The sequence below is a fragment of the Pungitius pungitius genome, chromosome 20 (assembly GCF_949316345.1).
Source record: "Pungitius pungitius chromosome 20, fPunPun2.1, whole genome shotgun sequence".
Taxonomy (NCBI): Eukaryota; Metazoa; Chordata; class Actinopteri; order Perciformes; family Gasterosteidae; genus Pungitius; species Pungitius pungitius.
The window spans coordinates 6,506,571-6,529,176 of record NC_084919.1 but is presented as its reverse complement, the minus strand read 5'-3'; the positions used below and the strand labels follow the sequence as shown (position 1 = coordinate 6,529,176).

The 22,606-nt window shown below is 41.4% G+C and overlaps 2 protein-coding genes across 3 annotated transcripts; both read right to left on the bottom strand.

The window, feature by feature from the left end:
* Window positions 1–188: 188 nt before the first annotated feature.
* Window positions 189–5,813, bottom strand: selenol (selenoprotein L). The gene is made up of 9 exons (XM_037448891.2): window positions 5,647–5,813; window positions 4,313–4,391; window positions 4,138–4,191; window positions 3,860–3,905; window positions 3,163–3,290; window positions 2,932–3,046; window positions 2,094–2,216; window positions 1,485–1,622; window positions 189–862 (listed from the first exon to the last, which is right to left on the bottom strand). The coding sequence occupies exons 1-9, from the start codon at window positions 5,750–5,752 to the stop codon at window positions 734–736; spliced, it is 918 nt and encodes a 305-aa protein (XP_037304788.2). The 5' UTR covers window positions 5,753–5,813; the 3' UTR covers window positions 189–733.
* A 1,898-nt stretch (window positions 5,814–7,711) lies between these two features.
* ttc13 (tetratricopeptide repeat domain 13) lies at window positions 7,712–22,460 on the bottom strand. 2 transcript variants are annotated; one of them, XM_037448890.2, is made up of 23 exons: window positions 22,228–22,460; window positions 21,044–21,138; window positions 19,850–19,925; window positions 19,680–19,750; window positions 19,488–19,553; window positions 18,716–18,808; window positions 17,539–17,655; window positions 17,330–17,440; window positions 16,359–16,441; window positions 16,073–16,214; window positions 15,759–15,933; window positions 14,837–14,993; window positions 14,350–14,480; window positions 14,128–14,260; window positions 13,572–13,664; window positions 13,328–13,411; window positions 12,969–13,053; window positions 12,515–12,621; window positions 11,998–12,133; window positions 11,292–11,371; window positions 10,609–10,687; window positions 9,676–9,755; window positions 7,712–9,589 (listed from the first exon to the last, which is right to left on the bottom strand). In XM_037448890.2, the coding sequence occupies exons 1-23, from the start codon at window positions 22,394–22,396 to the stop codon at window positions 9,475–9,477; spliced, it is 2,478 nt and encodes an 825-aa protein (XP_037304787.1). In that variant the 5' UTR covers window positions 22,397–22,460; the 3' UTR covers window positions 7,712–9,474. The 2 variants fall into 2 exon arrangements, with proteins under 2 accessions (XP_037304787.1, XP_037304786.1); XM_037448889.2 differs by having other exon boundaries at window positions 7,713–9,589; window positions 12,515–12,624.
* Between the last annotated feature and the right edge of the window lie 146 nt (window positions 22,461–22,606).

Genomic DNA, 22,606 nt, shown 5'->3' with positions numbered 1-22,606 from the left:
AATCCATAGCAGATGCTCGATGAGTTTCTGTTCCAGAAGGTTTTTGATACTTTGTGCACCAGACACATTTCAGCCAGTAACTAATCTGTATAACGGTTCTATACCCAGCGCTAACTCATTAGAAATCCTGGGTTGTCATCCTGTGGGATCAAACATGGCGCACACACACATTAATTCTGGGTTTTTTTTATTCAGAGAATAGAAAAGACCAGCCAATATGTCTTTTTTTTCTACTTTGAATCTTAATTGCAGTTTTATGATGCCATTAAGGAAAAACGAAGATGCTGCTGCAGCTTTCATCCCTACCCTCATCAGCCACCACGTAGCCACCATCATTTCGGGTAATGGAGTTTGTCCCTACCAAAGATAAAAATGTTACCTGCCAGAATCCCAACCTGCTTAATTTACTATCAAAAATGTGCAAGATGCCAAATTGGGGTGGGGGGGGGGGGGGTACGAACGTCAGGACGACGTCACACTGGTATTAATGGTCTGAATGTCAATCTCAACACCTATAAAGTGAAGCCAAAAGGAATGCAATTATACCGAACATGACAGATCCCAGTAAAATAGCTCAAATCAGCCTAACAAGTCTGAAACCTCAAAGAGAATATCACTTGTCTTTGATTCACAGTTCTGCATCGGTCACATTTCTTCATGTGTTCATGAGTGCAAGACGTGACGTCATGAATGTGAGTCAAAGAGCTGCTCTTCCTCTGCGGTGTCAGTGATGTCACAGCTTTGCGGCTGAGGGGTCCGCTGCCAGCAGGATGGCCTTCACAGTGGGCCTGTCCATTGGGTTTTGAGACGGGTGAGAAAGAAGGACCTTTCCTCCTTCATCCAGCAAAAAGTCCCCTCCCATCTGAAAAAACAAAAACACATCGAAGCTTGTTCAGTATCCTGTTTTAGATTTACATGAAATCAACATGTAATCAACTGTTAGTAGTTTCATTATTATTCAACTCAATCGTTTATTCGTGTTCTTGTTTTGCAGAATGGTGGAAGATCTTTTAAATGTTTTGAGTATATAAGGAAGACAAACAATTAAAAGAAATGGCATTTAGCTTAACATCCATCAGAACAAGCCATTCAGTCTATTAGGAAGTCCTAGTACTATTTTAGAAAGTTTTTTTATTGCTTTGAACTGTAAGCAAAATGTCCAATGATATTTGATTTAAGATTGAGTTTTTAACATTTCAAAGTTGCACCTTGAAACCAGACAGAATGGGTCCAATTTAAGAAGATTTTAAAAGTTTCTGCATTTGACTGCAGGTATTTCCTTGCCGGTTGAATATGCATCAGACAGTTATGAACCAAATGTTTTCTCTCAGTTTGAACAAGGCCAGATGGGGGGAAACAACAAAGTTCCTACGCACGTAACTCTAAAAATCTGGCACACACTTCCTCGGTTTACGTCACTGATTCGGGTTCTTACATCATCATCCCAATGCCAAAGTTTTTGCTCCTGTGTCTTCCATTTGTACCTGGTAGATATCTTCCAACAGGTAAGGCGGGACATCGGGGAAGTCTCTGTCCACAGCTCCGTACTCTGAGTACAGAAGCATGCTGCCGAACCTCATCACCTTTGCGTAGGATGAGCCAAGGCCAAAACTCCTGTATACCTGTGTCAGAGATGACGTCTACGGTGTTAGGAATGTGTAATATTATCTGCAGGAGCATAATCAAGGGGAGAAAAAAAAACACATCCATTCTGGTTTGAAAATCATTTTCTGGAAAACCTATTCAGGTTTTTTCACATGAATGACATTCAGTTCTGTGCATTTGGAAAAACTTCGGTCTTCATATTTGGTTGATTGCTCTGGTTTCCATCTCACATCTGCTAACATCTGGTGGTTGACTTTTCATAATGAAAGATTCGAAGGCGTCATCTTTCTGGTGTTTCAGGACAAATGATCAAACAGCTGCTAAATAAAAGCATCTCTAGTCTCATGGACCTAGCTCAGTATAGCTACAAAGCAAACATAGATTTAACTGGCTGTAATCTGGTCCCTTATTGAACAAGAAACATGTAAAAGGACAATTTCAAAGAATTTGCATATTGTGTTGTTTGAATCTAGTCAGTTGGACCTGACCTTCCTCTGTGGATCCAGCAGCATGTCCAAAGCACATCCAGTTTGCTCCAGCCACAGATGAGCCCCCTCCAGACCCCCGAAAGCAACCACCAAGACGCGCACTGACCGAGCCTGCAGGGAAACCTGCAGAGACGCAAAGTGAAACCATTTCTCATTCAAAAACAACAACAACAACAACACTGTTGTATCCGATTCCTTGTAGCGGGATTCTACTTGGTTAGGTGTGGGATAACCTGTAGAAGACATATTGGAGGAAATGTTCAGTTTGGTATGTCCAAGTTCATGTGCAGATACAGAAGGTAACTTGGTTGTTGTTTGTGAGGTAATCGACTTTCTCATGCAAAAAAACAAAAACATGGCTGAACAAATAGGCCTTGAAGAGCTGCTTTTTAAAAGAGTCGACGGATCAAAGTCACAGAGTTTAGGAGCCACAACCCCAAATAGTGCACTCTCCTCCCGAGGCTTTGGAGTGAGAAACAACCCAGAAACCCTGTCTGCAGCAGCTCTTTAAGGTGGGAAATCCAAGGCTCTGAACTGGACCACAAGAATCTGGATTAATAATGGGAGTAACGTGAGACCTTTTGGAGCACTTGGAGAACAGGAATGCATGAATAATCATTTCAACGATGCTATTCTTTTATTCAGCTGCTGTAAATGAAGATTGACCTGAAGTGCCCGTTTCTCACATCAGAAGGTGTCATGCAAACAGCTTTTGTTAATCAACACATACAGCAGTTCCACCGGGTGAGCTCAGGGAGGAAGCCCCGACAGCTTGAGACGGTTCAAAGATGTTTTCTTACTAATTGAATGATTACCACCAGTTTGCAGGTTAACTGACCTGATTAGCCTCCAGCTCGGCCACGTGGTCTCGTCACGGGAGTCATCCAAAATGTCTGATGAGGACCAGCAGCGGCTTCTGACCCCGACCCAGGTACCGACCGAGAGTCACGCTCCTTGAAAAGACGATGAGACAACACAGCTCAACAACACAGCTCAACAACACAGACAAAAACAAAGGGCGAAAAGAACATTCACGTTGAGGGTTTTGACCAGTCGGGTGTAAACTCACTCTCCACTCCGTCCATCGGTGAACGCCGTGTCGGGGCTCAGGTGGTCTGCGATCTTTCCTCCTGACAGCTGGCGGTCTGTCGTCTGCAGACGACTGTCCACGCTCTCCAAGAAGGAGTCCCATTCACTCTGCTCTCACACACACACACAAAACAGTTGAAACTAAAGCAATCCCGGTACATCGAGTCAATAATTGCTTAGTTACGAGACTAATGAAATGCAAAAATAATGTTGCAACAATTTGCTTTAATATTTATTGTACAATACCTAATCCGGCTCTTGTTCTTGTTTCTAAACTAACAAGCACGAAGCATCAAATTTTAAATTCATCTTCATATTGAAGTCAGTTTCATCAAATGTTGTAATGCTACGGTCATAAATAGACTTTATCCAGGTGGAAACTTTTGGTTGTTGTTGATTTATTGCTGATTTGTAAATCTTTACACATTGTGCTTAAAAAGAATGACCTGGAGAATTTGAATACAACTTTATGTACACGTTATTTAAAATCATATTTTAGGGCTATTTATTATATCAACATCAAACCAAAGCGTATTGGTGTGCAACTCAATCTTCGCTGTATGCAGTGTAGAAAATAGGTCTATGAATCAGATCCTTTGCTGCTGCATCTTTTTTAAGTCACAACAAGCAACATTCAAAAACCTAATTGAGACTTAAAAAGTCGCAGGCAGACAGACCTCAAGTGTCAGAAGTTCCTCCACCAGCTCTCTCACTGCTGCATTGCTGAGAAAGAAGGGAAAGTTATGTGATGAAGTGGCTTCGACGCTGACCTTTGTGCACTACATTAACAACTAATATGATGCAGAATAAGACCCAACGCCACCGTGCAGGTGAGTCATGTTAGTTAAAAGGCCCAAGAAAATATTCACAATTCCTTTTGCACAATTAAGATATAAATGTGGGTATTCAACATCACTAATATCCTTATTTAATATGATCATATGTTCCTACTTACTGATAAAACTTCTGCCAAATCATCTCTGCTTCAGTCTTTTTCTTTACTCCAATGCTGCGCGACAGTAATAAAACACAAAATTACTTCACAGTATTAAAATATATATATATAGTCAAACTTTGAATACACATAACAGTGGTTTGACTTCATTGTACTTTGGCCCAAAGCAGCTCACCTTCTGTAGAAGTCTGCTCCAGCTGTGATCAGGCCGAGTAACGTGGTGATCCTATATGGGACAAACTTCTCCAGGGACTCTGTGTGAGGAACAGAGGATCCAAGTTGTGAGTCATGCTCCTTTGTGAAATTTAAGTGTGTTGGCGGGGATTACACCTTCAATCCACTGACCTGACCTGCTTTAATAAATCACCCGCAGTGTGTGTTGCACCCAGCTTATAAAATAGTCAAAAGGTCATAAATATCTTTATTACGAGATAACTGTGGGGCAAAGGTTAGAAATGTGTTATTTGATCTATTTCACCTAGAATTGATGTTTTAGCCTTGGTGGTAGATATGGAACACAGCAGTTAGATAAAATCACGTGCCCTTTAATGCGGTTTTGTATATTGTGTCGACATGTAGGTGATAAGAGTAATAAAACAAACTAATCGGATCACTTTTTCAACTTGGCTTAAAATCCAATTAGGAGTGACATTTTTTTTGCGCTTTTCTTTCACACACACACACAGGCTGGTCGGATGCAATACAACTGGAACCATTTACCAGGCACCATAAACCTGCTTCAGTTTGCGTATGGCCAGAACCGGTCCACTGACGATGCAAGACCCTGCTTCATAGACGATACAGTCATCCCACACAAACTCTCAGGAAAACTCCTCACTGTGGGTCTGACACCTGCACTCTGCCACTGGGTGCTGAACTTCCTCTCAGGCAGACCCCAATTAGTCAAGAACTGTTAGCACAGGGACCCCCCAGGGCTGTGTACTGAGGCCCCTGCTGTGCACCCTCTACACACACGACTGTGCAGCCGCTCAGGAAAACACCAGCAATACCAAGTTTGCAGATGATGTGCAGCACACACCATTGCACATGCCAACCAAAATAAGTTTGCGCTTTGTGCAGACGGTGGTGCATTCAGGTGCTCCTCGGATATCCCGACTACCTGTGTTGAGAGTCTTTCACAACGAGATATTGTGTAGTGTCTTACACAACACGGTATCTATTTGTGAGGTGTTGTTTGAAATCTTAAAGTTGGGATCTTATTTTAGCAGTTAATAGCTAACATAACCCCTTCCAGCACAGCCATTGAACGCAATTACACTATTAGTGTAGAACGCAAGCCAACACCAACAACAACAACAACTTCCTGTGCGGATAGAACCAACCGTGTGTTGACAGCTGCTCTCCCTGAATGTTTTAGTGATATGGAGTAGATGACCGTGCTGGCGTACATTTCTACCCCCATTGTTTTGGCAACAGACCTGGTAAAAACTTCCCCTTACTTTCAACACGTGTCCCCCCGGACACACGCCTCTCTGGTGTCGGTCCTACCTTGCGCCTCGTGCTTCGCTGTCTCTAGAAGGACTTTCCCCGAGTTGACCATCAGAGCCAGAGCACTTGTTAAAGTCTCCTCTGACACCGTCGCATCCTCGGCCATGGTCGCAATGGCTCCTTCCTCACCTGCGACCAGGAACCAGCAGTGAACTACGAGTCCGGGGCGAGTGGTCACGTGACGACGCCACGTGGTAAAGCCTTGTACGGGATGCGGAACCGACCGTGGTGCATGTTTGGAGGATAGAGCAATGGTTGTTTTAATCTACAGACAGTCTACAGTTTATTTAACATTAAGATGTTCGCTTAGCATTAATATTTCAATAGACAACAATGGCAAATTCAAAATCAATCCTTTATTTATTTTGAATATTTTCATATGAGAATCTGACTCAAATGTGGATACCCAATTTAAAACAGTGTTATGTTCTAGAATGAAGAAACGGACGGACAGAAGACATCTTGGATTGAAATGTTATAATCAAAAGTATTTAATAAAAAACCTCTCAGGTGAGGAGCCGCTGGTCTGGTAGATTTGGTTGATTACATTACATTGATATAATGGCACTTTTCTACAACATGTTTTGAAACTGCTTATTTGATGAAAATTGTACTCTTCTGACTTTGTTTCTCTATGGATGAAATGCACTTATTGTAAATCGATTTGGATAAAAGCTGAGTTTATATAAATAAAACTGTTAATTATTTATTGATGTAGTCAAGCTGTATTGCGTCATTGTTTATTGGAGTGGACTTTGAAACAGTACTTAGGGTCATGGTCAGAACAGAAGCATTTTGAATAAGGTCAGTAAACCTTTGGTCATTTTTAATTTAACATATAACATTGTGTCCTGACATGACTGTTGAGTCACAATCAAAAAATACCCAGACTGCCAATATTCTCCATTAAACATTTATGTAAATTATTTGAATAATGCCTTATTCACAGGAATAAGTACTGCATGAAACAGCCTTGTTTTAGAATCATAGTTTTCACTCAAACTGCCAAGGCAGCCTGAAGAAGAAAAGGGTTTTGTTTTTCAGCAAATACATTAAGTCTGCCCCAAGCTGCAACCTGCAGGAGCTGAAAGTAAAACCAACAAACCCAAATGTAAAGTCCTGAATTTACATTTAAAAATGTAGCAACATATTTGTGTCAGACTTCCATAACACACCAACATTGTAAATGCTTAGAAATAACCTACTTATTAAATATGCCAACTGTAAGATGGCAGACAACCAGAGCTATTAGTTGCAATTACTGAAATGACTAGACATACATCTAGAAATACACTCAATTGACATGAGGCATCAAGTCAAAATAAATTACAATGTATTCAATTCAATTCAATTCATTTTATTTTGTATAGCCCAAAATCGCAAATTACAAATTTGCCTCAGAGGGCTTTACAGTCTGTACACATGCAACATCCTCTGTCCCGAAACCCTCACATCGGCACAGGAAAAACTCCCCAAAATATGAAAAACCCTTCAATGGGGAAAAAAGGGAAGAAACCTTAGGGAGAACGTCAGAGGAGGGATCCCTCTCCCGGGATGGACAGACTGCAATGGATGTCATGTGTACAGAATCAACAATGTAAAAGATGTACAATACATTCAATTTCTCTAACTGAAATGATACAAGTAATTGCAAGTAGCAGAAGAGGTTAACGGCAGGACCACTGCAGGGACAACCTCCATCAGATCGAACCACCATCCACAGAGGCTTCTGTGGGGAGGGAGAGCAGAAAGATGTTGGTTTTTGATGACAGTAATATGAATCATATTTAAAGTAATGATGATGGCAGCAGCAGGTGTCAGCAGAGCCATGAGCCAGGAGTCAGAACCGGGGTCCGCACGAAACTATGATCCACGGAGACCTGCTAGGCGAGAAAGCACAAAAAACTCCCGGAAAGAAGCTTAATTAGTGATGTACATTAATAAAGCATGGATGATTGTGGGAGGAGAGAGTGAGAGTGAGAGAGGGGCTCGGTGTGTCCTAAGAAGTCCCCCGGCAGTCTAAGCCAATGTATGAGATACAATTATTTAATGTATGAGACACAAGTCAACAGTGTTAAATTTGTTTATCGATAGTCAAAGCAACATTGTGTACAACTTGGGCCAATCTATTGGCAGAAATTGAATACATCACTCTTCTTTTCTTTAGTGTTATCCTCATAAAACTATATGTGTGTTTACATCTGAGAATGAGCAATTTCCATTTTTATTTAAACTGTTCAAAAAAAAAAACAGATCCGGTTAAAATTGTCAACCAAATTTATTGACTGCTGAACATACATCCAATAAAAATTAAAAAAATCCTTCCCTCCTTCAAGTTTTAAGCTATAAGATTCCAAAGCACTTGATGACTGGGTCCCCCAATGCGAATAAAGAAAAGGAAATGACAGCCAATCGGAAAGCCAAGTGACAGAAAGCAGACTGTCAGCGATGGAAATAAATGGAAAAATTTAATTAAGAACTACTGCAGAATTGAGATAACCATCCAACGCCCATTATTCATCAGAATTAGAGAAAAATAAAAATGGTTTAAATTTTGGTTTAAAAAAACGGTCATTTCAGGTGAATGACCTCCTTGTGCTTAAAACAACATTAACGAGTCATTAAACATCAGAGGCTAATGTATACTCAACATCACTCAAGTATTGTTTTCATCTTATGAAATAGGTTATAGAAATCTTATCCAATTTATAATAGTCAAATAATCCACCTTGAAGGATTATCCCCTTTTCGCTTGAGATATTCTGTGTGGGCGGATTCAATTTCAATCAAGTCTTTAATTTTTCAGAATACAATATCACACATTTCTCTTTTCATAAAAGTACAAGTCATCAACTCTACATAAATAAATACTTTATATAATTTTGAGGCGCCTGGTCCAATTTTATTCCGTTCAAAGTATATTTGAGATACAAGAGATAAAAATAAGGACAAAAAAAGAACAAGTCATTTAATTTGTGCTTGGTCAGTCACAAAAAAATCTAATTTATCTGACCGTTTTCGGTTGATTAAAATCATCAATTAACTGAAAAATCGGAGAACTTCTACCTCATAGACAGTGACTCTGACGGGTGCTTTCTTGGTAGTTCAGCAGTCAACCCATCTTCCCACAGACCCTTTATCCCACAACTTACCCGATAACAGTAAGTGACACTTCCTGCAAGTGTCATGAAAACCGAATAAAAAGATGGCTTCTAAGTACCCAGAGTGGAATTAAACAGCCCTGAAAGTTTTCAACATTAACAACTATGCAGCAGAAGATTGTTGGTGCTGGGGGCTCATGAGATGGAGGACTATGTGCTTCTGTGTGTTCTCGGTTTGGTGACGCCTAAAAAGAGGGTTTACCGAATCCCTTCTGCTTCCCAAACGCTAACCCTTTTATTCATCTTCTGGGTGCAGAAGCGCAAAAAGAAGTTGGTATTTTCTATACTTGAACCAAACAAAATTCAAATCGAAAAAAACAAAACAAATCTGCCTCGTGTACAGACTGTAAAGCCCTCTGAGGCAAATTTGTAATTTGCGATTTTGGGCTATACAAAATAAAATGAATTGAATTGAATTGAATTGATATTCAGGGTTGAATTTGTGACATCGTTGGCCTGCACTGCATTTAAAACTAGTCCAGCAGACGCGGGGTATGAATTCTTACTTTAAATTTTAAATTTAACCAAAATCAAACAACTACCACTAGAGCCACGAAGCTTTAGTAGAAGTCAATCCAGTTTGGTTTGGGGTGCAGCAGACGATGGCGCCTTTGTTCTGCCCAGTGTAAAATAATTAAAACCATTTCTCCCCCCTGTAGAAGGTGTGTTAAGACTTCTTTGGACAGTGCGAAGACGACTCTGTGTTGAGGACCTCGATCATCGTTCTGGTGGACGGGAAGGTCTCCGCTACGGACGGAAGACTCTGGTACCAACTTGGTAAACTGTTGAAAAAGTAGAAAGAAAGTATAAAAACGATGAGAGCCGAGCCAAGCAGAGAAATAGCAGATCACGTTTTTCCTCCTCCTACCTCTTGAGATTCATCCAGTTCTTTGATGTTTTACTGAAGCTGTCTGGACTGGGTGTGGTCATGGCCTCAAAATCCACCAGCTGAAACAATATTTCAGCAAATACAGTGTCGAGCAGTGTTTATCTTTAGGCCAACTTCTGTTTGTTAAAAAAAAACATGCAACATAACAAAAGGTGCATTTAAATTTACACAAATACATAAACAAACCCCATTTTGAACCTAATGTCCTTCCAAAAAGCAATAGGCAGCAGATGAAGCTTTTTTTTTTACAACTGCACAGTATGTTCTCTGGTTTTATCCAAGTAGTGATTTTATTCATTCTCTAACATCCATCAAACACAAACCAGAACTTTATGACAACAACCAACAAGCTTCCTGCTGGAAAAAAGGGGACCTCGGGTGAACTTTTCATGAGTTGATCAGATTTGGGGTTTTTTCTGCCTTGTTTCACGAACAATGTTCGCTTAGCAGGTTGTTCACACATTTTACATCAACGCTGCTTACGGTTGTATTCAGATAGAGCCGTTTTCCTGTGATATTTAGCTGCCAAGTGACATAAACAGATATGAAATCAGATAGTGGAGACTTAAAATTAATTTCTACTTGCATCCTCACATGCTTTAAGTAAAGGTGGTTATTCCTTAATGCAGTTGGCAAAGGTAAAAAGATGAGGGTACTGTGGTTGTGTTTCCAACTCTGCTGTGATGAACATGTTTACATGAAACAACCTCATTCCGTGTCTTGTAGTGGATTAAGGTAGATTTGTATTTCTAACATGTTTAGTCTCTCGGTCCATGCTTTACCTTTGCGTTCATCTCACAGCATTCAAATCAGCGATATGTTCCAAGTATTTTTTCCAAAAGACGTCATCATTTAGAAGACATTTTACCTGGTCGCACCCATTGAGAGGCTGACACAGTCACTTCTGTTTACCTTTCCTTTCGGGATCCTTCCGATGACCTCTTTCCCACTGGCCATCAGCGCACCCATCACCACCGAGTAGGCAACCACACTGAGGAAAAGCCCAGGAGGAAAACGTCATAGCTGCTCTTTAGCAGCTTTAAAAAAGAAAAAAGGAAGAACATGCTGTCCTGCTGGGCATCAGTAATAGGTCAATCCCTAAAACATGCAGAATTGCAGAAAAGAAGGAAATTTACAGATTTCAAAAGGGCAAACGAGTAACACATTTGGCCAGCAGGTGAACAACAGAATCCCTCCTGTTAGAGGCATCGCATCACAAGGTTCGGCCTTTGTTCAGTGGGATGTCTGCCAGGTTTGTAGCTTCCTCTTGGATGCGCTCTTAGACGCCAAGAACAATGCAAATAATGACAATAAACAGATAAAATACAGGCAGGGGAAAGAGGGTCTGCAGATACAGCAGCCATTACACGCTTCCAGTGGGTCATAAGTGATGATTGAGGACTGTGATCAGTAAATGATCAGTCTTTGACTCGTTCTGCCTTTAATGTCAACTGTTGAATCCTTAATAAGGGAACCGGCTCTAAAATGGTATTTACTTTGACAATAACCTCACAGCCCATCCCCGAACACCACAAGTTCCCATTGTCCCGTCAAACTGTCCGCCTGCAGGGCAGCTGTTTTTAAGTAGAAACTACCTGGATCCTCTGGAGAGGGGCATGAGGTTGCAGAAGTAATAAACCAATGATAGGATCAGGTTACACACGGCATCTGCATCCTATAAGGACAAAAAAAATCACATGTCATAAACTAGCCCGGAGCAGGAGTACCGTATTCCTTTGGGGTGCAGGTTTCGGTAAATTTGATTGCGAGAAGAGGGATCGTCGGCTGTTGAGGGGGAACGGAGTAACTGTCGTGCTGACTGACGACTTGGAATAAGATGAAATATTTACTTTAAAAAACCAGATAGCTACTGAACCAAGTCCGAGGTTTTGCTTCAATAAAGCATGCAGAATTATTTTAAAGGATAGGTTTACCATAATGAAGATATGTAGATACAAATGTCACCAACAATTCAATGTTTTATTCTTAAAATGTCCTTAAATATTTAAATGTTTAAAAAAAGCTTTCTCTCACAGTTTTGCCTCTACCCCGACAGAGCTGAGCTGAATGGAAGTTGGTTTGCAGCATTGACAACATCTTGGTTCCCCTGACTAACCTGCAGAACTCTTCTCACTCGTAACCTCTTTCTATCGATCATTAGGTTCCACATACTTCAACTGCCGCGTCACCCATCACTGAATTAAACATGATTCGACTATCTATTATGTAGGTAATGCCTAATTCATTCCCCAGAAGAAGGAAAAATAAAAGCTTCCAGTTAAGTACGAAGCTAAATCTTACCCCTAGTTCAGTGGACAGCATTAAAGCCTTTCCTTTGGCGGTGAGGTCTTTGTAGATGGCCTCTATCTCCGACTGGTACTGCTGCGTCCGCTCTTCTGTCGTCTGAGTCTCTACTGAGAATAACATGTTGCCCACCCTGCGACACAGAAGACAGCTCATTGGTGGGAATCAACGAAATCGCTCACTATCCTTCTGCTGTCACGGCTCAAGACGTTTTAACTACGAGTATTGAAATACCTGTCGACATTTAGATAACTATTTATACTGTATATACACGCCATAAAAAAAGCATCTCTCCATTGCCAGAAATCCTCCAGACTCGTTTGGTATGTTACGATGCTGATAAAACAATAATGAGCATTGGACCAAAATGTGCAGTACTATCTTGAAATAGGCAATTTTAGATGCGTGTTTTAATTGATCACATGACTTCTCTAAAGTGCCAGGAGACTTCAAAGACCCCAAGACAATGAGGACAGACAACTTCAAAATAAGGCCGGCCGTTGTTTCCTCGTACCTGTCCCCAGTGATCGTGATGGTAAAACCGTCATACTCTTTGCCAAGATCCTTCATGCTGGGCACCTTGGAGTTGACCGTGAAGCCATCTCTGGTTTTACTATTGAACTGCTTCAGGAGATTAAAAAAAAACAAAAAAACACAGACAACCATTCTGGGTTTTCACTGCTGAATGACTACGGGACATAAAACAACCACCAAAAAGGAAAAGGTGCCACTGCAGAGGTCAATCACGGCAAAACATTTAATAAACTTGAATTAATTAATAGTTATTTTTATTAACAGGGGTCAACAACATTCTCAACAGTGTCCACTTTGTGCCTGCTGCTGATGTGATACGAGATAAGTAAGTGGACCTTGAGTTGCGTGTGTGATATCTAAACTTTTAGTCCAGATAATGACTTTCATTTCCATTTACTTCCCTCCCCACTATGATTCCATATTTCCATCCTTACCTTCATTATAGGAAGCAGATCTTCTACTTTATTCACATTTTCAAGAGCCTGACGGACCTCTAAGAGTCCTCTTGGGTTGTACGCCCTGAGACGCAAAGCAGGAAACAGAGTAAAGAAGCAGCAAGAGAATGACTAAAGACACCGATGAGGTATAAACATTTATTTATAGATCCGCAAGAAACTCTTCCTCAATACTCTCATGCAAAATAAATAAAGCCTGGGGCAAACTATAATTCCCCACTGTCGACAGCGTACAGGAGGCGAGCATATCCACTTAACTGCAGTCCAATATACCCTTTCTTATAAAACTTTCTTAATTCAAAGAAGAAAAAAAACGCAACAACGCTTGAGTTATTTACCCATGGTACACCAGTATTCTGTCTTTGATGAAGTCGAGGATGTTGTCGAAGTACGCCAGATACCTGATGTTGATAATCTGTCCCCTGAAGCAAAACAAGAAAAAAGGATTTCCACAGACAGATTAAGTTCTTTCTGCAGAGGCCACTGGGAGATAAAAACTGAAGGAAGCTAACCACAAAAACATCACATTTGGTCCAGGTGCTCATGAGAGCATGCGACGCGGTCCCCGGGCCCCGTTCTTACCTGATGAGATTGATGTGATTGTTGAAGCCTCGACTGAGACTCCTGGCGGGCATCTGGTCTAACCACAGAACCGGCTGGTCTGGATCCGCGATCCTACGAGCACATGGACAGACCAGTGCGTCTCTTAACTGTGAAATCCCATCAGCTAATCAGCTGAAATATACAAGTTTGACTTCTAACTGTTCTGATGCACAGGAGGTACAGTTTAGACCTTTTAGTTGTTATACAAGATGATGAATAGTTAGCCATCATGTGTAAACATCAATATTAATTTGTTTTGTTTTTATTCCCATGTGTTGAAGATGACTCGAACTTCAAAGTTGCTTCTGAGACAACCGTATTTAAGTCTTTTGGTCTTTGCTGTCACTCTTGCCAAACCAAACTAAGATGGATGCTTTCAGAGTAACCCAACACTAAATGCCCTTTCAGTGATTAATGTCCATTGCTATTGCATTAAAGCGTCAATTGATGGTTCATCACATAACACATGATCTGATTCTTTCCCCACAAAGAAAAAGGGAGACGACTATTAGAGAAGAAAATTGAAAGCCCTCACCTCCTCCATTTGACCGCTATATCGAACATGTCCCTCCACTGCATTTGTCTGGTCTTGCCGTTGACTCGCACTTTGGAGTTGCTCCATGTTCGATGCATGGCCTGCATCACCTCCAGGGTGGCTAAGCCCATGGCTGAAAAAGTACAAACAACTTGTCATTTCTTACCGCTGCGGGTTAATGCTCAAAATATTTCTATGAACTGCAGCGTTCAACAGTGGTACCTCTGTGTATTCTCCTGTTGGGTAAGAAACCTGGCGTGTCGTACTGCATTAGCGCCCCCAGGTGGTCGGCCGAGCAAATCAGCTTTTGAACTTCGCTGCTGTAGCTGTCAAAGTTCTGTGGCAGCACGTCCCTGCAGACCGCAAAACACAGGAAGACGTAGAGGGGGAACTTTGTCAGTTATTGTTTTAATGTACCGTATTTTCTGAGATGTAGTTAGTTTGCTGATAAGAATAAAAACATCTGCTGCAAACAACCATTAAACATGACTTAACCTTAGCTGCGGTTTGCTACAAACTGTGGCTCTAAAAATGAGGCTAATGATGGATCTTGTTTTCTCAAGACTGCTTGATGATGATAAACTCACTACAGTGCAGGACATTACATTGAAATGAAACCGACAGGAAGTATGAATCTATAAGTAAGGACAGTTTTGGCCAGAGTTAGTGCTCGAGCTGTGAATCACCCACCACAGAGCATCACACCTACTTGATATGAGGCTGCAGGCCCGGCTGTTCTTCATAATCTTCTATTAGAAACGGCAGGTTCTTGGACCAGTGGTTCTTGAAGTTACCTGGTAAGTCCAGGTCCACGTTGTACTCCACTACAGGGATATCAAGGTGCGAGTGGAGGTAGCGAGAGTACTCTGTTAGGAAAACAAAGTGGGGCGGGTCAGAATGTAAGATATATCAAAATGCACCAATTATTTAAAAAAGAAGTTTTAGCTGTTGCTCACATAGCCGTCATTGAGTATCGTTAATTCAGTTAGAAGTTCAAACAAACTCCTGCATCAACAACAGGTACTAAAAACAATCATAGTTCTAAAGAGGTTGTGTTACAACGTTAGGAGGAAATTTAATCTGAGCAGCAAATACTAAAACCTCGTAATATTCTAGACAGTTTACATGCACAGGCGGCAGAATTTATTTGTACACGTCATCGGTGAAGCGCGCAGCGGTCGGAGCTACTTGTCTTACGTGTGTTGAGATTAAGTCGCGGTTATAACTTTATGCCGACAATGAATAACCCACAGCAAACAGTCTTTAACGGACAACAACAAAACACCACAACACAACGGCTTGTGACACAAACAATTTGTAACACTAATAATTGTATGAGAGCCCAGAGATGCACCAACACAACTTGTGCCCAAGAGAGGAGACGTGTTTGTTTGGAGGATTTTTGGTTGTAGAAAATCCAACGTAAGTTACGTTAGATCAGAAAAAGATTCATTGGGAAGTCTGTTGAGCTGCTGGTCTTGCCTCTGGTGGCAACACTAGCTGCCACAACAAGCTAACGCACTAACAAGCTAACAGGCCGGTCAGTGTGTTTACTTGAAAAAGCAATACTGCCATACCGTGCAGGCCTATAACAGCGTATTCAGTAGTGTGAATGTGTCCATTACACTGACCTCTGAGATATTTGACTTTGAGGTATTCAGAGCTGGCCTTCTGCCCCAGCAGAGGGTCGTTCAACATGACTTTAGTCTGCGCTTTGATGCCCTCGTAGAACTGTCCCATCGCCACGTGACTCAACCCCTTCATGTACTGACACACCTCGTTGTAGGGTTCCAACTGGAGACACCTCTGGAGGACCAATGGGAGGAGAGAAATTCAGAGAAGAACTCCTCAATTCTGTATGAAATAAGTTTAAATTTGTAGTTCCAAAGAATATTCCACATCAGGGTTACAGAGGAGTGGAGGACCAAGCTGTGGATTCCCCCACCTTAAAGTTGCCTATGGCCTCCTGCAGCGAGCCGTGGTGGTACAGCATCATGCCGCGCAACTGGAGTGACTGGATGTGGTTCTGGTTCAACATGAGGGCTTTCTGGAAGCTCTCCATCGCCGACTCAAAATCGCCCAGCTCTCTAGGAAGAGGAAAAACCAAGAGAACGACACATGTTGGCAGTGAGACGGAGGGGAAAGGGAAGTACTCTCCAGAAAAAGAACAACACAATGTGTTTATTCATTGGGTAAAAAAATGTGACCAGTGAATACCAACATGGCTGTACCTGTAGGCCTGTCCAAGGCTCTTATAGGCATCTATGAAGTCAGACTTCAACTTCAGTGCCTCTTTGAATGTCTCTATGGCTTCCTGACGACAAAAAACCCAACAACCTTTCAGAGTGACAAGACAAGAGGAACTTGCACATCATGGGGGGGTGGACCAAAAATTCAGACTCGGCAGATTGTTATATCTTGTGTCAGATATATCCAGTGTCTGCAAACTCTTTCCACACAGCAGTATAAAATAATGTTTAGCATCAATAAAATACCTCACTAAGTAGTTTGTGCAGCTAGACAAAGGGCACATTCACACCATGTTCCTCAGAATTCATACTGATAAGAAAGGTGGTTGTGCAACGTTGACTTTGTTGAGTACAGGCTTGTTGGCGCCAATGTCAGGATATTCAGAGTGCGGTTTTTGCTTGCAGTAAACTGTCTGCAAGGACCGTGCAGGGTTACTCCCAATCAATCGCCTAGCAGAGATTATAAACACAACCATAAAAATGACTTCATTAAATGCAAATGAAAGATTTGGATGTCTTATATTTTAAAAAAGGCATTGAAGTTATATTGATTTTCGCTGATCATTAGTTTCTTATTCACTGCCTCAAAAACTAGCAGATACAGGAAACTCAAGTGCTAAATGCGACATCCTTGCCCTACTAAGACGTTTTGCTAAAAAAAATAAAAAAAATAATGTGCTAAGCTCTGAAAACTTAACCCAAAAATCAGACATGCAACTCCTTCTAGAGCAGAATATTCATAGTATACAATTTAAAGCACAAGTGTAAAATGTGCGTGCCACACCAGGAGCCCTATTCTGGCGCATGTATGTATATTTGATATCAATCTTTACCCTTATTTGTGCCTGTTGCAAATATGGTTATGATAAGACTCAATTCACACCATCAAACATCAAGATCTTCGAAAAGAGAGTCTTTAAATCCTCCAAAGTAGGAAGCAGTTAACCACTTACTTTGAGCATTCCTCTGTGGAAGAAGGTGAGGCCTTTATACAACATGGCGATGGGCTGATTTTTCTTCAGCTCCAAAGACTGCTGGAAGTCTTCCATAGCTGCCACATAGTCCTGGTGGGAGGGCCGAGCACAGGGTCAGCAAATGGAAGCCGGAGGGCCCGCAACGTGCACATGCACATGCACATAAAAAGGACATTTGACGGTCAAACCTCAGAAATGAAGAGCAGCGTTCCTCTGTGTCTGTAGAGACGGGCTGAGGGCTGCAGCTGGATGGCTTTGGTCAGATCATTCAGAGCCTCACTGATACGACCCAGAGGAGACAGGATCTTAAGATTCGTAGGCACAGAAAGGATTTTAAGGATAAAGTCACAGGCAGATAAAGTAAAGAAAAAATGAATGCCATTGGGTAATCAGGTCCCTTTTTGGAATAATCCTGTTTTTGTTCTTTTGCAATGAAATTGCTTTTCCTGCAAATTTGCAAAAGCTGGTTGCATCATTGCAGCTGAAAAGGAGTTTGTGATATTTTTCTTTAAAGCAAAACCCACTGACTTCCAGACAAAACAGCTTATATAAAGTACTGCATGCAATGCACTACTTATAGTTACAATTCTATTTTGCATGATTTTCATCTACAGAAGACTATGTAAAAGTTTTTTTGGAAAAAGTTGAGTGAATATAAGTGAACCCAAACATTTTTTACTTTAAAAAGACTTTAATGAATGTGAAAAATTGACTTTTGTTTTGCAGAGTGATGTTGCTGCGTTGTTCTAAATGGCTATAATAACAACATGTAACCAAATGACATAAAGTAACATTCAGTCCCAGTCAGGATGAAATTTGGATTGTGCTACTACATTTGGGTGTTTTTCACATACTGATTACGCCAGAGATCTATGGCTCACAAAGAGGAAACAGCCTCAAGCGTCAAAGATTGTTTTCTCCGACGGGCGGTGACATTCTTCAGACACTGAAATATATCATCATATGACTCCACACTAGCGTGTCTGAATATTACCGGCAAGAACCGGTTCTTTTGTGCGGAGTTTGTGTCCCTATGGTTGAAATGCACTTATAGTAAATCAATTTGGATAAAAGCGTCAGCTAAATGACATACGTAAGGTTATGTACTGATCAAAACACCTTCCTTTTTGACATCTTGTAACCAACTTCTTCTTTTCAACTTTCTGTGCACGCGAGTAAAGCCACAATGTCACGAAAGAGCGGCCGCTATAGGAAGTAGCAGAGAAATTCATCTGCTGAACAATTTACATTTTTTGAGAGAGGTCGTAGCCATTTAAATCTCCCCCATCAAAAATCTACTTTGGGAGGAGCTTTGGAGGCCACAGACACAATGAAGAGTTACTCCCTCTATTAAGGGCTCTGTACCTCTGCTCTCTGCTCGTAGACCTCCGGCCAGTTAGGCTCCAGGGTGATGACTCTGTTGAGCTCGAACAACGCCAAGTCAGCATTCTTTATATCCTGGAGTGGAGATCACAGGCAGTTACATTTTGCTGATACAAACCTTTATTTTATATATATATAGAGAGAGATATAGATAGATAGAAGACAACTAGTAGACCCCAACAAGTAGGAAAACACAAAAACTGCTGAGGGAACACTCTCATTGCCGCAGTGCTGGCGGATTGGATTTGCATGTATTAAATGACTGAGTCATTCTGCGTCCATCCGAAACTGCTGCTGTCCCAAAAATCCAGGATGAATGAGAAAACGGATACAGACAACAACTCCCTATGCTGCCAAATTGTTTTTAAATCCAATTTTTTCTTGACTGCAGCGTAGTATTGAATGGTGTGAGTTACTCATAAATAAACAAGCAACAAGATTTTCTCTTAGAAAAAAGCCCTTCATATATATATATATATATATATATATATATATGAGAGAGAGAGAGAGCAATACTCATAAGTGAACAACAGCTATAACTCAATGATTTTTATTATGTCATTGTAAATGCTTTTTAGAAAAGGCTGCTTCTATTTAATGTGGTATTTCAAAGTTGAGCCTGAGACTGTGAGTACAGCACCATAAATTGCAGCAACAGTTTCTGAAACATCGGGGGGGGGGGGGGGGGGGAAGGAAATGATGCACACTAAATAAATAATGAAATACACTTTTTTTTTTTTTTTTTATCACTCACCTGTAGACTTTTCTTCCCGTAAGCTATCCCTCGGCCATAGATGGCACTAACCAGCTCTGGGTCTCCCTTTAAATCAAAGTCAAAACTCATCTTTATATAATGTTCATATCTGTGAAAAAATAGTAAAGGTGACGCAATAATACAACATGATGCATTGAGAGTGAACATTTTCTTCTCTAGTTGCAAACACACCTGCAATAAGAGTGAGAAGTGCTTGATGGCTTCATCATAAAGGCCGTTGCCTATCAGAACGTAGCCTATAGCTGCAAACACAGAGCAAAGGATGATGAATAACTGCAAAGTGTGTTCGGTTCAACATAGGATCAATCACAAGGATTTGGATTTAGAGAATGCAAACTTACCAAGTTCTTCGTTTGTGTTGTGGTTATCTACAGGAAAGGGGATTTTTTTCTGTTCTATAAACAACTTGGCCTGGTTCTGAGAGAGGGAGAGCCGAGATGAAAAGAAGAAAAACAACATAATGACACGTACGGGTGAAAAGAGAGACACGTAGATCAGGAGACAGCACTGACACGTAAAGCTGAGGTTCCTGTGTGAAGCCGGTGGCAGACTGACCAAATGGAGCCTGAGGTGCATGAACTTAAGAAGGAACATTTTGACATATAATAACTATTTTTAAGATCATTTCTAGAGCACAGGAAATGCTGCAAATGAGACCCTTCGTTTTCGGCGTTTAAAAAATGGTCTCAAAATGTTGCAGAGGCTCTTAACGAGTGAGGCCCAGAGATCAAAGTCCTTTCAGGTGTCAAGGTTGCTTCGTACTCCTGAGACAAATTTCTGTTAGGCAGTAAATCTTCTGTATGTGCATTTAAAGGGCTATTTTTCTTGCATTGTATTGACTGCATCATCCAGAATGGTCAACGAGTGCATCGTACACAGCATTACAGGATTCAAATTTGACATCATGCAAATGTTGCCATGGCAGCAGTTTAGGTCAACATAAAAAGGACAAGACAAAAACATGCCACAGTTATGTCATCAGATCGCCCTGACTAACAAATACCAGCAGCAAATGCCCCCAAACACGCAGACATAAGATCTAAAAGCTGCATGTCTTATTTCTTAACTTTAATTTAAGTCCAATACAATACAATAATTATTTACAAACTACTGAACACAAACAATGTTATGCCTTTACTACTTCTTCAAAGTAAAACTCATTTTTGGGTAAACTCAGGCATGCAGTAAATTTACATTTTTGGCGGGAATAATTAAATTACTGTGAACTAGTAGGAGGAGGTATACTCCGCATGTGGTCAGTCCACTTGGATATCACTGTGTACTGTGTCACTACAAGTACGTCAGAGTTGAAACTATAAACCAGAGGCAAAAGTTTCCTCAATAAATTGTGAATTAATCATTAACATTATGATATTAAAATGGTGTTTAATTAAAACATAAAGGGCCGGCAAATTTGTCACAATAATTGGCACCGTATCATGCTATGGAGACAAAGAAAAGAAGCAAGCATTTGCGGCTTGTATAGAAGCAACTGGTCTGTGTGAATTTGCGTGTGTGCATGTGTACGTTCTCACCAGGATCTTCTCTGCATTAAGTGAGAAGACGGATTCGCAGGGGGGGTTGCTTCCTTCCTCACAGTCTGGGTCTTCCAACTGTAAAATGGAGGACTCTAAAAAGACAAAATTATATTAGCAAAATAACAAATACTTGTATTCAGACTATGTGTGTTACTTTTTTCACACCAGACTACAGTCAAATCTTTGAAGATGTTTTAATAATTTAATGCAAAGCACGTGCTACAATCCAAAGTTGGTGAATATCTTTAGGTGGATGTTTTATGGCCATATTGCCTGAATAGTGAACAGGAAAAGGTTATTTTAGATCTAATCAGTTATGATTAATATGTGGTGAAACATTGTACAGCTTGGATAGGGATCGGTTTGTTAAAATGAGCCGAGCCGCACACAACCGAACTTGTTTGACCGGTTAATTTCCCTTAGTCCTCCTCCACCAAACCCCGGTGCCACATGCGTGTACAACATGAGCCCTCGTTGTCAGGAGGTGAAGCCTCCATTGAAACAGACGCCCACTGACACTAAACCCCTTAATCTCATCTTTCACCATCTTCAACTAATCTGACCCACAACAGCATTGCAACTTTACTGTGTAATTTGCACTATGTCCACCTCACACATATGTAGGTTACAGTAAATGATCCCACTTTTTATTGAAAACGATTGCTGGAGAGTATTGTATTGGTGATTATTTTCCCCAAATAAAATGAAACTATATAGTTGGGTGCACAAATTGTGACATTGTGCAAATGGACAGAATCCACTAGAAGCGAAATGCCTAATCAGAGGAATCCTTCACTTTATGCTCCTTTGTGGCATTTTGCCTTCGAGCAAGGCACCGCCACAATGCTGCATCTTTCTGAATGGAGCTTCGGCAACGACCGCTCAGTTGAGCCAATCCATGCAGTTTCTGAGTGAGTTTCCGGTTATGCACACATCGATTTATACTCTCCCTGCTGTGTTACAACTCCCGTTCTTGTAGCTTTGGTTTCAAAACCCGTTTAACCTCTTACGGCAGTGAGAACGCGAGCCGAGCCGAGCCAACTCCCCTCGGGGTGTCACCGCTTGTTGTCATTAGCTCATATTAACGGTAGCTCACGCACGGTTAAGCTAGCCGGGTGACAGTTGGAATCGGGGAAGACGTGGCAAAGTAACAGCGAAAGGGAGAAAAGAGAGACTTTTACCGCAGTCGGCCGCGTATTCTTCCCACTCGGACAGCGAGCTGCATCCCTGCTTGTGGAGCTCATTGTTGAACAAAGTCAGAGTGGAGAAATACTCGGAGGAGAAGACGGTCCGACAGAGGGACAGCAGCGAGAGCGTGACCACAACAACAGACCGGCTGGCAGGGGCCATGTTGTGCTACATGTGTGACGCCAGAGAGAGAGCGAGGGAGAGAGCGGAAGCTGCTGCGGCTCAATCAAAACCGAACCAACCACGCCCCCCACTCATCACGCGCGAGTCTCCGGGAGGGCAAAGAAGAAAAAGAGAAGAGCCGGGGAGAACAATTAAACTACGTTTCCCAACACGCTTTGCGCCTGTCAAACCGGTCCCTCCGGTCCCCAC

Bases quoted from the DNA above. Each gene is read 5' to 3' on its own strand.
- ttc13 (XM_037448889.2), bottom strand. From the start codon at position 22,396: ATGGCCCCTGCCAGCCGGTCTGTTGTTGTGGTCACGCTCTCGCTGCTG. The intron at 19,554-19,679 runs GTGTGTTTGCAA...TTTGATTTAAAG, and splicing joins ACTTCTCACTCTTATTGCAG to GGAGACCCAGAGCTGGTTAG. The intron at 17,441-17,538 runs GTTTGACCGTCA...CCCTCCCACCAG, and splicing joins CGCTGCTCTTCATTTCTGAG to GACTATGTGGCAGCTATGGA.